Genomic DNA, 23,367 nt, shown 5'->3' with positions numbered 1-23,367 from the left:
AGAACTGTACAGAGTGGACCCGCAAAATCAGTCCGGCTTTCATTTATTCGCCTGTTTCGCGTCGAATTGATTATTCGACTGCTGCGAACGGGTTTGCCTTTGTTTGGGTTTCGACAGGAGGGGCTGATAGAACCTACAATTTAACCATAATGTATATTTAAAGCAGCGATAATCCTCCTGCCGTAAAACTTAATTAAATAAACAGCATAAACGGCAAGCCAAATAAACCGTATATTGTTTATTTAACTGTCTGGAACTACTTTTTTGTTTGTACTCCCTGTGGTTTTTAAAGCGATTTAAATTCACATCTCGACTCGTTACACCCATTAGGGATATTATGAATACAATTACAGGAATGATGTATTATTTTTATACATCAATGTTTTCAATTACATAAATTATCTTACTTGATTTGAATCTGGTATTTTATTTAACCAAGCTCGCATGCATTGCCTGCATTGGGTGCGCTAATGTCACGCGAATATTCAACAAAAAAAAAAAAAAAACTCGTTAAATATCATGTTTGCAAATTGTCCAGGCCTCAAGCATATATAAAATGTAAACATTATATATATTTAAATGGGGATTTAGTTGAATTGAGTTTGTTTTTAACTGCACTTACAAGTTGGTGCTTAGATGCTATATTTGTATATATAAATAAAATATTGCAAATCTCTTATATAACTTTTCAGGTTCCTTTAACATACAAACATATACTCCATTTGTATGTATCTATTGTGAATTACATGCAATTCTTGCAAAGCACTAATATTTGTCTATAGAAATCAAAGGTTTTTCCTGATGTTTTGGGTAAATTATGTTTCTTTTTTCACCATTTTATCAGCATCAAAAGACTTACAACTCAATGAGATCAACACTCCTAATGATGGAAGGTATTAAGGGTTTTACCTTTAGGATCATTATATTTTTTGGCATTGGTCTTATTGGTTAAGAAAAAAAACCTGACATTTTTTAAAGGAATGAACATAGTATAGTGAACTGAACAGATGTCAATTATTACCAGAGGTTGGGTGACCTTCGCAAACCTCTACATAACTTGAACTTTTTTTGAAAAGGGTCCTCAGCTTAGAATTATGAAAGCATATTGCTCTCTTCCAGGACATATTAGAGAAATAGGTAGTATCAAAGTGTTTAGGGTAGAAAAAATAAAATAGAAAAGAAAGAAAGCTTTATTGTTTCAACAAATAACATTGTTATAAGCAAGGCACAAATTAGATATAAACTTCTCTAAATAATACAAAGTTTAAAAAAATATATATATTTATAATAAAATATTAAAAATTATGTCAAAGCTCAAAATTATGTTGTCATGATTATCTCCTTGAAAACTGTTTTTATGATTTTAAGGTGTGGTAGAATTTTTATTAAAACACCATTGATGTTCATATGTTATTATGCATATGATTTTATGTCTTTATATCTTTTGATTAATTGATTTTTTTAACTGTTTTCCTATCTGATTATTTTACTTAGTAATTTTACTTGCTTAGTTTTTTCATATCGAAGCTACACAAATTTTCAATTGATTTGTTGCTATACAGGGGTTAATAAAAATGGTTAACTGGCTCATCAGTTTGAAGAGGTGAATTTCCAGACCTGTTAAAATGAGCAGTAGTGATTCCAATATTTAAACAAGGGGCTGATATTGCAGCTAATTATAGACCAACATCTTTACTAGCTTCATTATCAAAAGTTACAGAAAAACTACTTAAGAAGAGGATGGTTGATTTTTTGCAATCTATTAATATAATAAATAGGTGCCAGTTTGGTTTTCCATTTTCAAAAAATACAGATGAGCATCATTAGTATTTTTATATGCTGGAGAGACTGTACTTGAGCCTTAACAATGATGAGCGGGCTGCAGTGGTGTTTTGTGATCTCGCAAAATATCAAATACTACTGCAGAAACTTGAATTGTATGGCTTCAGGAGACCAATATTAAAATGGTTTGGCTCATTTTTGTCAGGTAAATGTCAGAGGGTTCATTTTGCTTATTGTGATCTGAAGGAGCTCAGTGTTGCAGCAGGTGTGCCTCAGGGCTTGGAACTGGGCCCACATTTATTTCTTATATATGTAAATGACTTGCCTTTAGTGTTGAGGCATGGCTAGTGGACATCTTTTGCTGATGACACTACTCTTCTGTGGAGTGGTACTGATTCCCATTATCTTGGCAGAATAATTAGGCATGATTTAGTCAGGGTTAAAACATAGTGTGATGGTTATAAGTTAATATTTCAAAGACGCATATTTTAAATTTCAAATGTGATATAAATCATTTCTGCATGGGTGACCAGAATATTTAAAAGGTTTGATAAACACATTGAGCAGCTATGCTCTAGGTTGGCATAAGGCTGCTATGCAATCAGAACAATTGGAAGGAATTTAAATCAGACAGTAGCCAAAGAGGTTTATTATGCACTTATTGACCCACAGCTGAGATATGGTATTTCTTTTTGGGGCAATGCTCCTGCCTACTTGCTTGATTTGCTTGGCGCTAAAATATTTGTGTGGACGTAAATTTAGGAAGTCTTGCAAACCATATTTTATTAAAGAAGAAATTCTTACTCTGCCAACAATTTTCATTCTCGAAACTTAATTAGAGTTTAATGCATAAGAAGTTCTCATAGTTAATTCATGCAGTTTATATACATAATACTCGCTCAACTTTTAACATATATTTACCAATACCCTCATCAATCTTAACCCAAAATTCTATTACAATGGACTACTTGGACCAATTTTATTTATAATTTATTCAAACGATTTTCGATTCTGTCTAGAGTCTGGAAAATGCATCTAATTTGTGGATGACAAGACATATTATAACTCGCATAAAGTTTTACAACAAGCACAGGACACAAATTCTCAACAAAGCATGCATGTGAAAAATTGGTTTGACTCAAATCCTTTATCTCCTAACCTAAACAAAACAATAAACTTTAAAAACAATTTTCTTAAAAAAAAAAGTATAATAGACATTGGTAGAATTGCATACATGGGCATGTTCCAGAGTCTAATGATGTATGGTGTCTTGGGATAGGGTAAATCTACATACTGGCATTCCATATTTATACAACAAAAAAAATCTATATGAATCCTAACAAATTCAAAACACACAGACTCATGTCGACCGCACTTTCAAAATTTAAAAATATTAACCTTCCCTGCAACATACATACAACAAGCACCCTAATATGTAAAAAAGCAATATTACTAGCATATCTACTCACCAATCAAGCTGTGATTCCCCAACATAGACTAACTTTGACTCAAAGAAATTTTAAAATATTATCCATCAAACTTTTTAATTGCCTGTCAGAAGAAATAAAAAGTCTGCCCTCTAATAAATTTAAATTCACAATAAAAAAAAATCTTGCTTCACATAAGTCCATATAGCATACAGGAATTCTTAGGGTTCGACTGGAGTACATGCTCTAAAAACTAATGCCTAGCCTAGTATGGAGCCACTACTAATTGTATTTATTCCTATTTATACAAGAACAAATATTAAAGAATACATAATTCATAAGTAGTTTTATCCCTATTTTACTAAGTAAAATCTTTTGTAATTGGTTTATTACTTCTTAGTGTTTTAAAAAATATATATGTTATCGATTAGGTCATAATATTTTGTAATCAATTTATTACTTAGCATTTTATTACTGGTGTTATCTTTGATAACTACCTTATTAACAAACTATTTAAACTAAGTTGTTTTTCTCCCATTAGTTTGATGATGCTTAAAAATAGATTGTATTGTCGTTTCTACTGTGCAATTGTAGTTGTATTTTTTGCAAATAAAGATTCATTAATTTATTTCTTCTTCCCAGTTATTCCACAAGTGCTCAATAGGGTTGAGGTCTAGACTTCAACCCCTGTATAATAACATATCCAGTATAATATAATAATAAACAGTTGGAAATGTTTGTAGCTTTGATATGAAAAAATGATGACAATAAAATGGCAAAAAATTATCAAAATCAATGCAATACTGAAAAAGTTATTAAAGATTCAAAACTAAATTTTCGTTGTCCGGTTAATTTTGCGAGCGTGTGTACTATTATTTATTCATTTATGATTCTCTTTACAAACACTGAGCAGACAGTAATTACATGTAAAGGCAGCAACAAAAATTAAATTAAAACCTTAAAATACTACAAAATACAACGAAAAACAAAATTAAAATAAATAAAAATAGAACATGGTTTGGAATAAAAAAATATATAGGATACCACTGTATCTATAAATCTATATTATACCGATATCTATTTTTAAGGGTCAGCCTTAGATCTGCAGAAGACATATTAAATAAATCCACATGAACTTGATTAAGGAACTGGTTCGTAATTGCCATCACATTATTCATCGGAGACACACTAGAAAATACAGAAATAACAGAGAGTAGAAAAAACAGAAATAACACAAAATAAATTGTGTAGATTCCAAATCCTTAAATTGACTTTTGGTAGATTTACTTTGATGAAGTTTATAAGATCACAGTTACAATATTTAGTGTTATTTATAATAAAAAACAAATATATCACCTCTTGTTGTTTTCTCCTATCCAAAAGAGATTCCATCATAAATGTCTTAAGCATACTCGTATATGAGATCATATAAGGATATTCATTGTGCTTTCTAACATAAAGACACCTGGCAAATCTTTTTTGAACTTTTTCAATTTGATCAATATGTGTTATTGTCATAGGCATCCAGATATGTGACGCATATTCCAGGTGCGGCCTCACCAATTATAGTTGGTATTTCAAAATTCTTGCTGTTTCAAATTATAAAATCCAAAGATTAATTAAGCCTTTTGTATAATGTACATGAAATGATTATTAAACTTGAAATTCGAATTAAAAACAACACCCAAGTCTCTGGTTTCAACGGAACGGTTTCATTTAATGCCGCTAATATGATAGTTATACTCAACTGGATTGATTTTTCTTGTATATGATACTACAGAACATTTATTAACATTCAATGACATTCCATAGGTTTTGAACCAGTTACTAATACTCTCAATATCCAACTGAAGGCTGTCGCAGTCTTCACGTGATGTAATAGTCTAAAGTATTTGAAATCATCCGCGAACAATAAGCCAGCCGAGCAGGAGAGGCAGTCGGGTAATGAGTTAAAAAAACTTATAAAAAATGAAGGCCCTAGATTGCTACCCTGGGGCACTCCCGAGGTGGAGACAAAGCTCTCAGACACACATCCTCCCACTCTCACCAGCTGTATCCTCTCCGACAGATAAGATCGCAAAAAACAATAGGCATGCTCAGATATGCCTAATTTAACCAATTCATTCAGCAGCAGATCAGGTATAACCTTATCGAATGCCGTCTCACATTCTGTATAAATAGCATCTAATTGGTTCTTATTTAATATGGCTTCAGCTATATGTTCTGAAAGTACTGTAAGATTTGTTACTGTGGACTTGTCTGTTATAAAACCATCTTGTTGAAATTTGGAGATTTTAGGTTTTAGAAATTCAGACCTTTGATTGAACAATATTATCTCAAAGACTTTTGCAATGACATTATTTATTATTATATTATATTATTACTATGTACCTTGTCACCCTTGCATTGACGTTTTACTAAATATATCTTATTTTAGGTATTACCGTTGACCTGGAGCCCCAAACAGCAGAAAAGGGTGGCGGTGGGGCGGCCACTCCAAAACCTCCTTTTGCGGAGGACAAAGATGCGTCGTCCCGCTGCACGAAATCTCCCGGAGAAGACATGAGTGTATGCGTGGAAACCAGCACTGCCGCGCAGCTCATCCAGCAGCCTGTGGCGGTCACCCTGTCCACTTTACCGGAAGTGATTCTTCCCACCTCATCATCAACGAGCCATCCGGCTCCGGGGCCGGTCAGTTTAACCATCGAATCCGCCAAGATTAAACCGGAACAACTACCGCTCCAAACAGCACCCAAAAGTATCGCCAAGTTGGTGGTAACCACGCCGCAACATGGCGCGTCCACCATCACCACACCCGTCTTACAAAAAGTGGTAAACAGTCCCTTGATCACCGTATTAAACTCCACAGGTCCACTGACGGTGGTCAAGAGTCTTTGTGTCAGTTCGGTGGTCAGTACGGCGCCCCATTACACCCTAGTCAATACGGCGGCGCCTTTGAACGTCACGAATGCAGCTGGAAAACCGCCCACGATCACCGTTTTGAACTGTGCGTCGTTGGCCAGTCAGGTGACGGTTGTCAAGACTATAACAGCGCCGCCCCCGGCCGTATTGGACAAACAGCAGACGGATGTGCCCGCTATACCCGCCGGTACCATTGCTACAGCCGTTATCGAGAATAGGGGACACAATGTATTCGTTAAGAATACGTGTCCGGATTCGGGAGTGTCCGATGTGGTTGCTCAGGGTCACAAGTTGCTCACCGCCGCCAATTTTTCTACTGGAAACGTAAGTATGGTTCGAACCGAATCAAAAAACGATTTTACCATTAACCCGAACTCTTTTATTTTATTCGCGACACGTGTTTCGCTAACGTTTCATCCACAATATCTAAAAGATCATAGAAAAAACTTGTCAAAAAGCGTATGATTTTATTATTGAGAATAATTGCATCCTTAGCAAGCGTCATTTTGGCTTTTAAGAAGGCACTGGTACAAATGATGCTCTATACCATCTGTTACAGGACTTGTACACTATAAGATCCTTATATCTATACTCCAGTTGTGTATTCTGGTATAAACTTAAAGATAAAAACTACATAAGTTACCGACATGAAAGCAGACAACTAACTGAAAGACATCTTAATGTACCATTTCACAGATTCGATGGAAGCCTAATTCTGTAATAGGACCAAAAATTTTCAATAGGTTGCCACGGATAATTCGGGAGATTATTTATGATTTAAAAGATTTATTTATGAAAATTATTATGCCTTTCTTGACCTTCTATAAATAACTAATAACGATTTTCCTTTTCTTCTGAAATTTTTAATCTTTGTGTCTTATAGTTGTTTTGTTAACTACCCTCAGGTTTATGTAAATTAGTGAACGTATGGGGCCCCTGGTAAATATAATTGGTGCTTGCACCTAGGTGTACTTTATTGTATTGGTAATTTAAATTAACTTTTTTTATTTCTATCCTGTATAAATAATAATATCAATAATGAATACTATTAAATGTATTTTAAAAAACAGGGCACCATTCTTTGATAATAATGGTCTTGCGCCCGATTTACAAATAAAATCACCGATAGTATATATGCTCAGAAAATCCTCTGAATGTTCAGAAAAAAATATACCAGAGAGTAGAGATAAAAAAAATAATGTCATCGTCACATGGACTTATACGTAATTTAAATTTAGCTGATTTTAATTTTCCTTTAGAAGCCCTTCATCATATAACTCCACAATTTTCGAAATATTTCTTAATTAAAATCAGTCAAAGAAATGCAACGGGTATATAAGTATGTAATAAATTTTGAAAAACACTTACAGGAAATTCGAAAACACAATTTATTTATTATTTCAACAAACTAACAATGAAAATTTTGAACAAATGTATAAACAACAATGCCTTGAATTGCTCGAATCTAATAGACTAATTTTCAAAGAATACTGTGACATTAAGAAGTACGATGGCTCAGGATATAGTTAATACTCTTGCTATGCTTTCAATATTAAAAAAAACTTGTATACAGAATATTTGACCATTTTGATAATAAACTGATTGAAGTACGTGCTGCCTAAAGAATAGATTTTAAATCTAAATAAACAATCTGATTTTGTAGTTTTTATTCTTTAAATACTTTTCTTTTTCTACATTCGGTTTCACCCGTCTTGATAATAGAAGGGTTCAAATAGATGAATTCTATTCGGCGCAAAGCCATCATTTTTAAGAGGATGTGAATGCCCCAAAAATGTTTTTTTTTTTAATAATTCGGTATTTGGACGCGGAATCTTCAGTTTTTTTAGCCACCGGCGGATCGCTTACGCCGCTTCTTTTTTATCCTTCATTTCATATTATCATTTACTTACTTGCACCCCCTAAATTTAAACTCCACGAACTGCCACTGGCTGAAACGATGTTTCTGGGTTTTTTTTTTTGCTTGGATTTCTATGCAGGCATGTAATTTAATTCTTTGATTAAAAGATTCATAATCTGTATCTGACATCTTGACGAGAAACCATCGAAACATTTGTTAAATTAAAGCGCCATTACTAAAGTCAATTTATGTTTTAGGTAATAAGCAACATTACAGCGGTAACGAAACCACCATCCACAGCCAACGGACAAAGAAGCAAATTAAAAATCTTAAGTAACGTCCAGATTGCCAGCGGTTCTCAGCCGACCAACGTCATACTCAACAAAACGCCCGGTTTGCCCCAACCCAGGTTCAACGTTACCAGCGCCCCCAACAGGCCAACAACAAAGTTAATGGGAGTGAACGCGAACCCTCCCGCCAAATATTTACCGAAATCGCCGAACAATGTGATAAAATCAACGGTGGCTCCGGCCTTAAAGTCCCCGCAGGACAAACCGCCCAAAATGCCGCCGCATCCCCCCATGCAAAAAGGTCCGCTCATGAAAACCGTTCCGCAGGGAAACTTTTCGCAGAAACAACAACCGCAGCAACAACAGCAAAGCATCAAAACATTATCGCCCCAACACAAAAACATCCCCGGGCAAATGCAAAGAACCGGCTCCGGTTTGAGAACGATCCCGCCGCAGAGACCGCAAAAAGTCGCCACCAAGACGAATTACATCGGCAAACACGCGGTTCAAGCTCAAAAAGTGAAACACACCTCTACGGCACACGCGAAATTAAAACCAGTAAGGCCCCCAACGGTCAATATGTACGGGGGTTATCACCACTCGGGGACCATTCACGAGAAACAATTGACCTTCAACCAAGCGCTCACCGCTCAAATAATCGAAACTTTAAGTAATACGAGTGCGGCACCGCCCCCGAACCGTTTCGAAACCTCGCGGTACGACAGCGCCTTCAATTGCCCCACGGAGAAGCAAGTTATTACCGAATCTGCCTCAGCTAAACCGAGCGAGGATAAAGCGAAGAGCGGCCTGGACGCGCTATCGTTGATCTGTCAAGCGGTTTTGCTGGATCATAACTACAATGCCACGTTGCCGAGCGAGCAGCCGCCCCCGCGACAAACTCCACCGATAAACACGCAGGCTCAAATTAACGGGGTGCCGCCCATTAGTATTTACTCGTCGATACAGAGCAAGCGGCGCATTATGGTGCCGCCGAGTTCTTTAATTCCGCCGCCCCATTCTGTCGCTCCCACTTTGGTGCCCAGTAATAACGTTCCGGTTTTAGGGAGTGACATGAATCAGCGGGGGGGCGGCGGCGACGACGACGCCGCCTCGGACATTTCTGATATTTCTGATCGGAAACACGATACGGAAGGGGAGGAGACTGATACCGCGCCGGAAGCGGAAGACGTGAAGAACGAGGAACATTATGGAGATTATGTGACGAGGTGCATTTGCGGTTACTTACATGACGATGGTTATATGGTGGAATGTGATAAGTGCAAGGTAAATTAATCATTTTCTTGTAATGAATGCGTTGGTTTTTGCCAGAGAATTAATCCATTAAAGCCAAGAATAGACATTTTTTTAATCTAACGCTTTTTTAGAATTTGGTGTCCAAAGCATGTTTTGAAGGTTTTTACAAAATTTGTGTATAAAATAAATATAAAAGCACAAGTTCCCCCATATGGGACCTTTAGGCCTTAGTCTGCTTCTAAATACACATACTGAACAAACATGTTAAAAAATAGTGTATGGAAATTACATTTTAATTGACAATAAGAATTTTGAAAACAGTCTATGCGAAGTCTTGTATCTGAATATCGTTTTGTTACACAATTCGTCAGTCATTTGTAAGAGAGGTGCTGCTATTTCAACATCTATATCTATTATCAACTATTTTGGATTTTTTTCTTGATAGATTTCATAGTTTATAATATCTACGAAATCTATCAAGGATCCAACTATATCAAAGTATCCAGTTGGAGTGTTAAGGTACCAAATCGAACAGATTTGCCTTGATTCATTGGATGAACTGCTAACAACACCCATAGCGACCAAAATATCGGATCATTAGCTACGTATACAACGCGCGGATTTATTAGGTCCGTGGATCAAATTATAGACTATTTTTATTTAGTAGAGCCCTGTTTACAGGGAGTGATTTTGAGGGTTAAATTAGTGCAGGAATATCTCAATAGGATCAAAATGTCAGTTAAAGGGAGTTTATCAATTTAGACGAAGAAGTATAGGACATAACCTCTAAATCTTTAAAAACGTTATTGTTGTTAATAAACTAATACATTTTTTTAAGGCTTACAATAACTGTCCTTCTCTTCCTCTGCTTCTATATTTTTGTATACAAAAAAAAAGCCTTGTAAGCTAACATCCAATAAAATGTCAAACTTGTCATTTTGGTACTTCAAAATAGGTCCTAGTGTTTACGCCGAAAAAAAAAATTAATTTAATCTAGCCTGTTTGGGAAGCATCGAATTCGCATATCAAATTTTAGTGCGCTACCATTTACACCGAAAAAATAGTCCTAGTGACATCATTTGATCCAAGTATTAAATATTTGGTATACGCGTTGTAAACGTAGCTATTGATTTATCATATGACAGATTTTCTTCCGGAACAAAATGCTGAGTAGATTTTGTTTTTTAATGATCTACATGTACGAAGTTTGTACAGCTTGTCAGTTGGGTCAGTCTCAAAAATATCGGCAAAATTAATATATTTGCAAGTTTAAAAAATCTGTCGCTTCTCATAGCACGTTGTATCATGACGATTTACATGGCATTTGAATTTTTTCAACAATTTCTTTTGATTCTGGTTTTTTTTTAGTAAAGCCTAATTGGTGGATTTAGTTAGAAACTTTTGCAACAAATCATCTGAGAAAAACTACTCAAATATGTCCATACAACTTATTTGGCGATACTTAGAATAGTCGCTTGATACAAACTCTTTGTTACTGGGTTTTAAATCGCCCTAAATAAATTTTGGTTCAGTAGGTCTCAATTTCAATCGTAGGGTCACTTCAGAAGACTGTTCTTCTGTTTTCTTCAGAGACAAGTTGAGACACTTGGCACAACCGTTCGACTTCATCTTCTACATGGGTGCCTTCAGATGCACCTGTGGAATGAGTTTGCACGACATTATGATCTATTCCTCCCATCCTCTCATTGTTAACAAAAACAATTCAAGCGAGGTGATGGGGAGCATTCGGCCATATTTGTATTATGTACTAAATCTAGCTGAACAATACATCTTTTTCTTACTCACTAAGTAATAATAAATAATGAAACACTTATAAATAATTAACGTACAATAAAACCCCTCAACTGTTAACTGAACGTTAAACTTCTAGAAATTCGCAACTCTTGAACTACCTTGCGTTATAGGAGGGAGTAAAATGGCAACAATATCGTTTTTTTTTCTATCAAGGTGATGTATTCGACATTAGGAAATACAAAATTACTTCTTCTTGAAAATGATATTTTAAAGTCCCCATCAACAGGTAATCCTTGGACTATCTCAATATAATAAATGTCAGACCTCGAAACCACGAATTTCACGAGCACAAAATTTCTATCTATCTAAACTCTCAAATAAACAAACATTGGATGTTGAAATTAAATCCTAGAAAATGTGTAGTTATTCTTTTTGGGAATAAAGTCCAGGTAAACAGCATTTCCAATAAATGTTTTTTTATATATTGGGAATCAAGCACTGCCACTTGTTAAAAGCACTATGAGTTTAAGTAAAATCTGTATTGTTGTGACGAATTCAAGATGAGTTACTTATTATGGTTCAAATTAGGTATTTTTATTAAATAAGTAGGTTTTCTCATCATTTTCAAGTTCAATATTCATAATAAAGTTAAGTAGGATATTGAAAAGAAGAAACGAGCTCAGAGATCAATAGATTAAACCTCAGCTCCTGGGTATCTTAAAAAGTCTATTGTGCCTCAAGTAAATTAGTGTATTTAATTATTAAAATTAACATTTAATTATAACGAAAGGTTTCGTTAAAAATTTCATAAATCTTTTAAATACGTTAATAAGTCTATTTTCTTCTTCTTTTCAATATTTGTGCATATGAAATAATATTTTCTAAATTGATTTTTTACTATAAATGACGTTATACCCAACAAAATAAGTTACTCACTAAGAGTTTAGGTTTAATAATTAATTCACAACTGAAATTTTCGAGGCATGTATCACATAATCTTATGAAGTCGTATTGTGCTTTAAAAACATTCTTCATATACAATTCCTCCATGAAAATATCAAACGCGAGCTGTACGGTTCTCTGTTACATTTTAATCACTGGTTTATGGTCCTAGACAAGGTCAGGACTTAGTACTAAGGCACTAAGACTTAGGTATAGGGTTCAGAAAATGCAAAACTCTTGTATTCGTTTGATTTCTGGTATTAGTAAGCGACGTGATGTATCATATAACCTTAAAAATCTTGATAAATGTCTTAATATGTTTAATAGATTTCATGCTAGTTTACTATTGTATAAAATTATTAAATATCCAAACTCCTCCTTATTTATATAACAAAGATACTTTTCCTACAGAAGTTCATCATTCAAGTTAAAAGAATAACGCAAGTTTATTAGAACATCAATATCGCATTGGCTTCAAGATTTGTTTTCTATTTTTGAAAAATAATTAAGATTAGTATATATATATTTTTTTTTTAATTGCAATTTCCTTTATTCCTTTTCATTCTTTATCTTTAGCTTGTTCTTATGCTATCCTTATGTGCTCATATTCGTCCTGAAACAGAAACTATTTTTATCAGTACTTATGCAGATTTACTATAATACATATCACCATGTTCTATTAGGATAGTTTAATAAATTTAAGTAAGAGTTTTTATTTAGGTTTAAGTTCCGCCATGTAGGTAGAAGACACAACATTTACTATTATTATTATCTTCCGGCAGGTATGGCAACACGTGCAGTGTGTAGTGAAAAACAAACAGATCCCCGACGAGTACCTCTGCGAGGAATGCGACCCGACCAAACCGGTCGATAGGTCAAAAGCCCGCCTGATCCAGCAACAATGGATCAGAGAGCGACAGCTGATCGAGCCGAAGATACGTAAAGAGGCAAAAATGAAGGACACGCTGCGAAACAAGGATCATAACGTGACCGATTCGGATTCTTCGGACGGAGAACAGCCGCAGCAGCAGCAGCAGCCGATGGTGCGTCATAACAACCTGTTGGCGAAGAATCGACTGCCGGCACCGGCCCGCCGAAAGCCCGAAACCGTAAAGACAAAGAAAGACAACAAGGAACCGATAAGAAGACAGAAACGAAAAGAGAAGAAAATCGTGAAACGGAAAACGAAGTTGCAAAGTAAACAGCCGCAACAGCAGCAGCACCAGCATACGTCGCACAGCGACGACGAGAACCAGGACACGTGGTCGGCGAATTTGCCGCAATTGAGACAGTGGATCGAGGAGTACGAGGTGGCGGTAACCAACCACTACTCCCCGGAACTAAGGGCTCGGATATCGAGTATACGAGTGAACGGGGCGCACGTGGACTCGAGCGTAAATTATGACGAAACCGTTTGTAATTGTCGCATACACACGCAACCGCTCACGGAAATCAAATATTTGGTCAGCACGGTGGAACTGACGCCCAATACACCGATCATCGAGCTCAGGGGGAAATATATGCTGTCCACTCAGCATCGGCACCAAGGCGGTTCCTTAACCACCAGGCAGCACACCCAAAGACCCGGCCCGTTCGTCTTTTTCTACCGATTGCACAAGGACAATACGGAAGTGTGCGTGGACACCCGGACGTACGGGAATAGCGCGAGGTTTATCCGTAGATCGTGTAAACCGAACGCGGAACTGCGACACTGTATAGAAAAAGGGGTCTTGCACTTGTACATTGTGGCGATAACGGACGTGGATAAGAACTGCGAGTTGACCATCAAACATGAATCTCACGATCTGGCGGCGGTGGGTACGACGCAGATCGCGTGCGCTTGCGGTAAACAGGAGGAGTGCTCGGTGAACAAGACGAGCATAAAGAAGAACGGGGAAACGCAGGAGGTGGTCGGTAGGAAGAGGCGAGGACGGCGGACCATTTCTGCCAATTTGACCTCGCCCGATTTGAAGAGTCCGGTCAAGGAGATACCACCGCCTACGCCGATTTGTGAACCGGGTAAGTTTTGCCACTTATACTGTCGTCCTAAGCGAAAAAGATGCATCTCGATAGTTTAAGTTTGTGATTAATCGGTTTTTTGTTACAGCACTCATATTTATTAACTTTTTAGTTTTTTTAAAAAGGTTGTAGTAATGTGTATAAGTAATGAAATACTTTGAAATTTTAACTGTTTAGAAAGTGAAATTTTTATAAAAATTGAGATGCATCTGATAGGCTGAGGATTTTAGTACAAATCGTACAAAGTAGGTATTGCATTTCGCATTTAATTTTAATTGTCACTTTCCTTGAAAATATTATTAAGTTTGCTTTCCCAAGTATTGAATTTCAATGTAAGAATTCTGAATTGAATCTTCATTGGTTTAATGCTGAATTAACAAATCAAAGGCAGGTCTTAAACCTTGTATCAGAGGTAGCAAATCAAAATAACTGTGCTCTGCTAAGGACATAAAAACAAACTAAGGAACTCATGCCATAAAAGTTTAAAGAAAGCAAAATCAGATGCCTGGGATAACTAACTCAAAATTACAATCCAAAGGCTGTCTGGGATGTATTATGAATAAACTCCAATATTTTAAAAGGTAAAAAACTGGAAGAAACACAGAAATTATCTTCTGAAGGTTTTAATACTTTTATCCCCGTCTCAACAGAACTGCTGAAGAGTATTGTATTCAACATATATCTAACCCAAATGTCTGTTACACATTTTATGTTTAAGGAAATAACTATTGTTGAATTACGGGACCTCATCAGATCTTTAAAGAACAAAAACAGTTGGGACTTTTATGGTATGAATGCCCCACTAATTAAACATATTGTGAGTTTTATTGTGTATCATTTACTTAAACTTCTTAACATGTATATTAAAGAATCAATTTATCCCAGTGGGCTCAAATTCTCTAGAGTTGTGCCTGTAAACAAGAAAGATAGGTTGCAGTGACCTAACTAATTATCAACCCATACCAATTGTGTCCATTTTTTCAAGAATATTGGAAAAAGCTTTAAAATCTAGAATAACGCTGTAAAGCAATATAATTCAATACTGGAATGTTATCTTACTTTGATCTCTAAAAATTTTAAGAGAAACTACAGAATTTACTTATTTAATCAAATTTGATTTTAAAATTATGATAAAATTTAAGATTGATTTTAAAATTATTGGAATTTTTGTATGTGTATATGTATATATATTTTTCTCTAATGATTAACGTTTTTTAATGTTTTCTGTGTAAAAAAAGTAACAATTAATGCTCATAGCATTTTTGTCTGGTTCAGTTTAGTCGCTTTAAGCTATGCTTGCTCCAGACTTTTTTGTTTAAAATGAAATTTATCTATTTTTTCTTAATTTTTCTAAAAACCCACATATCATTTTTTAGAACCCGTACCGCCCCCAGTAATCCCACCACCGCCACCTGCGGAGCCGCCAGTCGCCGAGCCAGAGGTGAAGAAAGAACCAGAGGCACCGGAAGAGCATAAAATCGATGAAAAAGTCAAAGAAGAATTACACGAGACAGCGGAAACAAAAATGGAAGTGAAGGAAGAACCCGTGGAACTCCAGGAAGAACCCAAATCCGAGCCTGATACAGTTGAGGAGAAAAAAGAGGATCTACCATCAGAGCCCAAAGAAGAACCAAGTCCACCCTCGCCTCCCGCCATTCCGGTTAAAACGGAAATAAAAAAAGAGAAGGTGGAAAGGCCGTTAAAAGAAGAGAGAGCCAAAAGTCCTCCGCTAACTCCAATATCGACAAGGAGGGCGTCGCACCACAAATCCGACAAGGAGGACTCGAGCAAAGAGTCGGACGGCAAAGAAAAGAGCACCTCCAGTACGAAATGTAAAAAGCTCAGTCGCGAAGAGAGAAAACTGGAGGCTATTCTGCGTGCGATCGAGCAAATGGAGAAGGCGGAAAGCAAAAAGCAGGAACACCAAGCGAAACAGGCGAACCGTAGGGAATCGGAACCGGGGGCGAACAACAACCCGCCCGCGCCCAAAGAGGAGGAAAAACCGGAACCGAAAGCGAAGAGACGAAGAAGGAGAGGTCGGGCGCGTACCACCAGTACTAGTACGGCCCACACTCGTCGCAGCAGATTGAACTCCACCGATTCCTATATGACTTCCGGGGATGAGAATTTACTTTCACCGAACGATAGCGGTTCAGCCGTTGCCGCGAAGGATAACAGCGAGCACCATCATCATCAGGAGAATAAGGCGGCTGGACTGCTTTTGGCCTTGTCCAATGGCGATCCGGAGAATGGTTCCGGAAGGCGTCAGAGGAAATCGACTGCGAGTGCCGCACAGGAACACGATTCCAGTTCGAATTCGGCGCATTCGTCGCCGGAAACGCCGCAGCTCTCTTCGGCTTGTTTGCTGGTACAGGCGGCCGTCGAGACTGTGGAGTCCGGCTTCAAGTTTCCGAAAACCAAAAAGGGGTAAGGAATTAAGTTTTTATGAACCCATCTGTCTCGGTCTTCTCGCACGTTATTCTCTCGCTCGATAAAAAGAATTTTCTTTCATTCTTATTATAGAAAAAATGTCTAAACCCTACTCTTGATTTCAACTGGGTCTCCGTTGGCATCCTTCGGAATAGAAAGAGGCTGGATGGTCTTGCTAGTACTTTTGTTTTTTTTAGTACATTGACAAAAAGATACTTAGAACATTGAAAGACTAGAATTACCATTGCCGTGGAACAGCTGCTATGGGCAAAAAAAACACACTTTATATTATCATAAAAGTTTGTCGCTTATTTTGACAGGCGTAAAACAATAGTATTCCTCTTTAATAAAATATAAAGCATTTTTTTCATAAAATATGATAAGATACTCTATAAAGAAGTCAACATTCAAAGTTAAATGAATGTAAATAACGTATATTAGAGAAAAAGGCAACAACATCGCAACGCCGCTCAATCGCATTGTTGATTCCATGGGCACAAGTAATCCTTACCAGTGACGTCGTCAAGAGATATTTACATAATACATATTTATTATTAATAGATTATGCTTTAAATTTACAAAAATATTACCGGTTACGTACTTCATTAGAGTAAAGGTACTTATCCAATAAAAAACATTTCTATGGAAATTAAATATTTTGTAATTATTATAGATTACTTTAGTTTTTATTATTCTACGTTTATGATGACGGTTGACCCTTGATATGATGTTATAACAATATCGGTATTTACTTGTGAAAAGATCGCCTCAAAAATGCCTTTTTCCCAAGTTACCGCACAAACTGCACAAGTTTTTACTATCGGCACATTTCACAAAAACACTGAAATGACTCAACTTTACTTTTTTCGGGTTTAAAATGATCATTAAGTTTATTATAGGCCAAAATTGAGAAATTCCCAGTGATTCCACTGAAGGAAATAAAATGGCTTTTATTACTACTTTCAAATTCGACCCTCAACATGGGCATTTCACAATCTATAAGAGATACGAAGATGGTTAAATTGGAGCAAAGTTCAGAATATTTAAGCTTCAACATGCCGTTTAAAAAAATTAAAAATTCCGAATGGTTCTGAAGGTATTCGAAGAAATACGAAATTTGGAAAAATCGATTTTATTTTTTTCTGAGCTTATTTTTTGTCCAATTTTAAAATAATTTGCACATTTGCATTGCCACTTTTTTGGTGCTACATGATGGTGTTTTGAGATTTTTAATATGACGTTTCGTCTTTTGCCAACCATCATCAACTTTGTTTTTTCTTATAGGCGCCATAATTGACTTCTGTTTTCTTGAAATCTTTGTAAAATTTCCTTGCAAACAAGTAATATTTTTTATTTTTAAAAACCTGAATTTTAAAAAAAACCTAGATTTGCCGCAGTTTAAACTGTCAATAAATGTTTTACGTTATAAATACAAGAAAGACAGGAATACTAGCAATGCGCACACATTATTTCATGGTTACACCCTTATTATTTACGAAACACCTGTAAATATTTCAAAAGAGACTTAAATTAATCTATTTACTCAAAAAAAAAACTTGACGTCGTGGAAAAACATGGATAATGAATCCAAGTTAGTTCCTGGAATAAAATGAGATTTTATTACAAATGCCTGGAATATTAAAATAATGCAGGAAAAATACCGGGAATTCCAAAAAAAAATATTGAAAACAAAAACTTCTCATTCTAAAATTAAAAGAAAAATTATTTGAAATACTTTAAAGACGTGGAAAGTGACCCTAAAGTCCAGGAATAAAACCAGATTTTATTCCAAATGCCTGGAATAATATAAGAATGCTTGCAAAATGTTAAAATTTATTTCAAAACTTTTAAAAATTAAAACTTTAAAAACTGAAAGGAAAAACTTTTAACTTAAAACATGAAAATTAAAATATTAATTTTTTGAATTAATAATAATTTCCCCAGATTGCGAGGGATTATTTTGGCTCTAAATGCTTTTAGTATTTCTGTTAAAAATGTCACAGTTTGTAAATTTAATTTGATCGGTTCATATCACATTCTCAAGAAAATTGAGGTAAGCAATAATTTTTTTGTGCTAGTCAGTTACAAAAAAACAGCAGTCTGTCAGCATCACCAGGATGCAGTTTTTGAGCTAAATGAATTTTAAATGGCCTTAAGTCCACTTTTTTTAAGTTGTGTCCAAACACTTGTTTTAGAAAAATAATTTAATTGCTTTCCACTATTAAAACTTATTTGCAATTATCCTTCTCCATGTAAAATCTATATCTTTTAAAGTGATTCATACGAGTTTCGCCAGGCTCCAATAAAAATAATGAATTTTTCTTTTAACTTCATGTTTAGTGTCTTCATCAAGAACTCTAGCTGATCTTCCTGTACTATGCTTTAGAGGTTCTACTTGTCCTGCCTTTCTTTCCTGCAATAGTCCGAGTTTTGAACACTCATTAGAACACATTAAAACAATAAGTTTTTCATTGACTGACAATGCAGGAGTGCGAGTAGTAGATCTATTATTAGAACTTCTGTTCGAGTAAACGTCAAATCAAATATGCTTTATTTTCACATAACATAAAAAATGTTGTTGACAAAGTTGACTTAAACATAGAGTAAACAAACATACAATAAAGGAAACAAATATGAACACATAAAAAATAAATTGACTAATAAAATTAAAATATCAGAATTTATATAACATTTAGATATTACATAACAAAGACCTTTAAAATAGTAGTAACTAAAATTGGTCAAAATCTGTATCATAATTATTATTCATCATGCAATACTCTTAAAAACCAGCTTAAATCAACTTTTTTTTTTGCACCAAATCTGAACCTCCCACAGTAAGTCAATAAAATCAAAGTCAAATAAACCTAACTCCAAGAAGTATTCGTCTATAGTGTAGTAGCCTTTTACCACTAACATTTTTTAACGTCTGATCCATTCTTTATTTTTTATATTTTTATGCACTGTGTTATATAAAATAATACAAAAATATATATTATATTTGTATGCTATACATTATAACATTAATACATTACAACCATGTTTAACACTTTTGAAGTAATATTTCGTGGGCGTATAAAGAAAACCGTGTGAATGAAACCCTGTGTTTTGAAAAAGTCTACTTTTTTCAAAAAATCGTTTTTTTGCATAGCCAAGTCCATTTAAATATAACCTATCATACTAAATACCCGTTAGGTCCAATATAGTTCAAATGGAAAAGATACGTCTAGCTTCGAAGTTATTAAGTCCGGAGGGACTAAATATTATTCAGGAAAAATCTATTAAGTGCACGTAATTGATTTATAAATTATTTGACACTCAGAAAAAATCCATTAAGTCCAATAATAAGTTTGCGGTATTCGAAATTGCATCCTGATATTATCGAATATAAATACGAACATAGCAGCGATTATAAGGTTATTAAAATTTGGGGAAAAGGTAGACCACCAGCAATTCCAAAAAAATTAGAGAAACTATATAAAAGCCTTTTACCAATAAGCACAAAGAAAAAAGATCTTTTGAAATTATGCAAAAGTGGTGCTATTCCTTAGGAATTCCATGGGTGGTACCAGTCTCTTTCTACTGCAAAAAATATTGAAGAAGCCAGTATTGGAATTTCCGATGAAGAAACTGATTCCTATTCCGACAATGAGCCTCTTTCTCATTATCTTGTTTAAAAAAACTAATACAGTTTATGAAGAAAAATGTGATAAGTCTCAAAAAATGTGATTAGTTTGTCAGCGAAAACCCATTAAGTGCAATTATTATTTAAAAATGCTAATAAACAATTTGTTCTAAAAAATAATGTATTTTAATTTAACCTAAACTAACTCTAAACAGATGTTAACTACCCAAAAAATGCATTTAACAAACATAAAAAATAAAATTGGATTTTACATAAAACTTGAAAGTTTAAAATCGCTTTTTTTCACATTTTTAGTTTTAGGACTTACAGGGTTTTCCTTATACGCCCACGATTTATACTCGTTTTATTACCAGCCCTATTTATTGATTCACACCTGCCAGATTTTCTGCGGATTTCTTCTTATGGGGTTCCAACACTACCTTTTTTCCTCGCGTTATTCATTACCTAGGTACTAAGTTTACCTACGCCCATGGATGACCACTAAACTGTCGGAAATTTACACTTTATTACTCTCCACCTATTTTATTCACTGATTAACTTTTTTAGGTTAATGAACGAGTGGTTAAACAAAACGCCCGATCCGGTACAGCCGGCCGGTTCCGTGCTGTCGTCGTCGCTGTTGCCTCATCTCGGCTTGCAGGGCGGCGAAGAGTCCTCCTCGAACAGCAAATCGTCGTCGAGTTCCACCCCGGTCACCCCCGTGGGCGAAGGTCCGTCGCGAAGGGGCGCCGGTAACGCCGGATACGGCAAGAAACGCTGGCTACGGCAGGCGATCAGCGAAGATCATTCCGGCGACAGTCCGGTCGGTAGACCAGGTAAGAATTCAACTTTATTATGCAACGACCTAATGTGAGATAAAAGGTAACATTCACATGTGTTCTTGCATGGTACACTGTCGGACTAAAGTAGAGAAACTTCTTCAGATTCCTTATACGAGGACGGGGTGAAAAGTTTCGGACCTGATAAAGAAAAGAAATAATAGATAAAGAAAATTTATTTTTCAACATAATCTCCATCAAGAAAAATACACTTTTCATAACGGTGCTTTAATGCAGTGATACCATTTTTATAGTCCGATTTATCAAGTCCCATGATAATACATCATTGGAAATTTGAAAGTCGGCAGTTTTAGTGGAAGTGTTGATAAGCAAATTGTGCATTTGTGCTCTTTAATATTCACAAAAGAAGCTTGATGGCCAGTTAAAGTGTGTATCGTGCTAAAATTCTTTCCATTGTTGACCGGATTGCCCAGATAAATATGGTATGCAGGTGTTTCTGCTAGGCTCCTGGGCCTGTTTTCGGACTGTATTATTGTGGTTGTTCAGTTGAGTTGTAATTGTACAATTTCTAGTACAATTATAGAGTAACAGTGTTGCCGTTCCAGACAATCACAACTGAGAATAGCCTGAAAAATTAGGTCCCTTAATGTCCCTATTTACAGTGGGCTCAACTGCAAACAAAAATAAGGGAATATCAATTTAAAAAATTAGTTTGGCTTGTTGGTGTTGCCGCGCCTAGCAATTTTTACTACTGAACTTTACGAAAAATAAAAAGCTGATTAAAAATGGAGTGTGATGTGTGTAAAACTAAAATTAAACCACTTTTCCAATGTGACACATGCAGAAAAGGAATATGTAAGAATTGTGGGAATTTGTCAGCATCGGAAGTGAAGGTCCTAGAACTAAAAGGTGAGAGAATTTTAAGATTTGATTGCACTGAATGTCAAAGATTTAAACCTCACAAACTTCTTCAAGGAACAATAGAGGATAAAAATAAAATAATAGAAAGCAAAGAAGAAATAATTGCCCTACTACAACAAAAAATAGAAAGTCTTGAATCCAGTAAAAGTGAAGCTCATGTATTAAATTCCTTACAATACAGTGATATCCTTAAAAAGCCATTAAATCATCAAAAACAAACAAATATTCCTAGCCTTATTATTAGGCCAAAAAAACACCAGAACATTGAAAAAATAAAGGAAGACTTGAGAAAGAAGATAAATCCTGCCGAATTAAAGATTAGTGTAAATAGTATAAAAAGTACAAAAAACGGCTATATTCTAGTTAAATGCCAGGGAAAAAATGATATAGATATACTTAAAAAGGAAGCAGAAGAAAAATTGAATGGCTACAACATAGAGGTGACAAAACTAAGAAATCCCCGCTTCAAGATAATTGACTATAAAATAAATGATAAAGACGATTTAAATAGTGAATTTGTAGAGGCCAGAATCCGGGAACAAAATCATTTTATTGAAGCAATGGACCACCTAGAAATAACTTTCTTTAAACTCAATAAAAAAAAAGATTCTTATACTATCTACGGAAATTGTTCAGCCAAATTATTTCATAAGTTAATTGCAGTAAAGAAACTATATATAGGATGGCAGCGTTACCCAGTATTTGAAGATATAAATGTACCCAGATGTTTTAAATGCCAAGGATTTTTTCACAAAAATACGGAATGTCCGAATGAGGTTTTTTGTGAGTATTGTTCGGAGAAACACGCAGTTAAGGAGTGCCCAAAAAACCAAAAAAAATGCATCAATTGTATTCATGCAAACGCAAAGTTTAATTTGGAGCACAATATAAATCATGCCGCAAACGACAAAACTTGTCCGTCTTTTGAACATCAAATCACGCTTTTGAAAAACAAAATTGACTATGATGGAAGTTATGGCAAATAATAGGCAAGAGGTAGAAGTGCTACAAGAACTGGACGTTTTAGATAATGCGGATCAACAAAGTACCGACTGTGATTATGTAAGCAAAAAAATTAACATAGGTTCCAAACTCTTAAATATCATTCATTTTAACATAAGAAGTTTAAAAAAAAACTTTGATCAAATGATAGTTTTTCTACAAACATATAATTTAATATCCTGCGACATTATTGTTTTGGGTGAAACATGGCAATTGGTTGAACCTTGGTCTACCTAATGAATTTAATATAGAGGGCTTTAAAATGTATTATAATGGGGGAGACTGTAACCAGAATGATGGGGTGGTTGTTTATATAAAAAATAATTTAAACATAAACAAA

The 23,367-nt window shown here is 35.2% G+C and overlaps 1 protein-coding gene across 3 annotated transcripts in view; it reads left to right on the top strand.

The window, feature by feature from the left end:
• LOC126746043 (uncharacterized) overlaps window positions 1–23,367 on the top strand; it is a 60,523-nt gene that overhangs the window by 6,514 nt on the left and 30,642 nt on the right. For all 3 annotated transcript variants that reach the window (XM_050454125.1, XM_050454124.1, XM_050454127.1), the window contains exons 2-6: window positions 5,647–6,455; window positions 8,247–9,563; window positions 13,013–14,249; window positions 15,626–16,676; window positions 20,872–21,140. In XM_050454125.1, the coding sequence (XP_050310082.1) occupies window positions 5,772–6,455; window positions 8,247–9,563; window positions 13,013–14,249; window positions 15,626–16,676; window positions 20,872–21,140 (4,558 nt within the window). In that variant the 5' untranslated portion in view covers window positions 5,647–5,771. The remainder of the gene's footprint in view (window positions 1–5,646; window positions 6,456–8,246; window positions 9,564–13,012; window positions 14,250–15,625; window positions 16,677–20,871; window positions 21,141–23,367) is intronic.

The sequence above is a fragment of the Anthonomus grandis genome, chromosome 17 (genome assembly GCF_022605725.1).
Source record: "Anthonomus grandis grandis chromosome 17, icAntGran1.3, whole genome shotgun sequence".
In the NCBI taxonomy this organism is placed as follows: Eukaryota; Metazoa; Arthropoda; class Insecta; order Coleoptera; family Curculionidae; genus Anthonomus; species Anthonomus grandis.
This window is presented reverse-complemented; position numbering and strand designations above follow the sequence as displayed.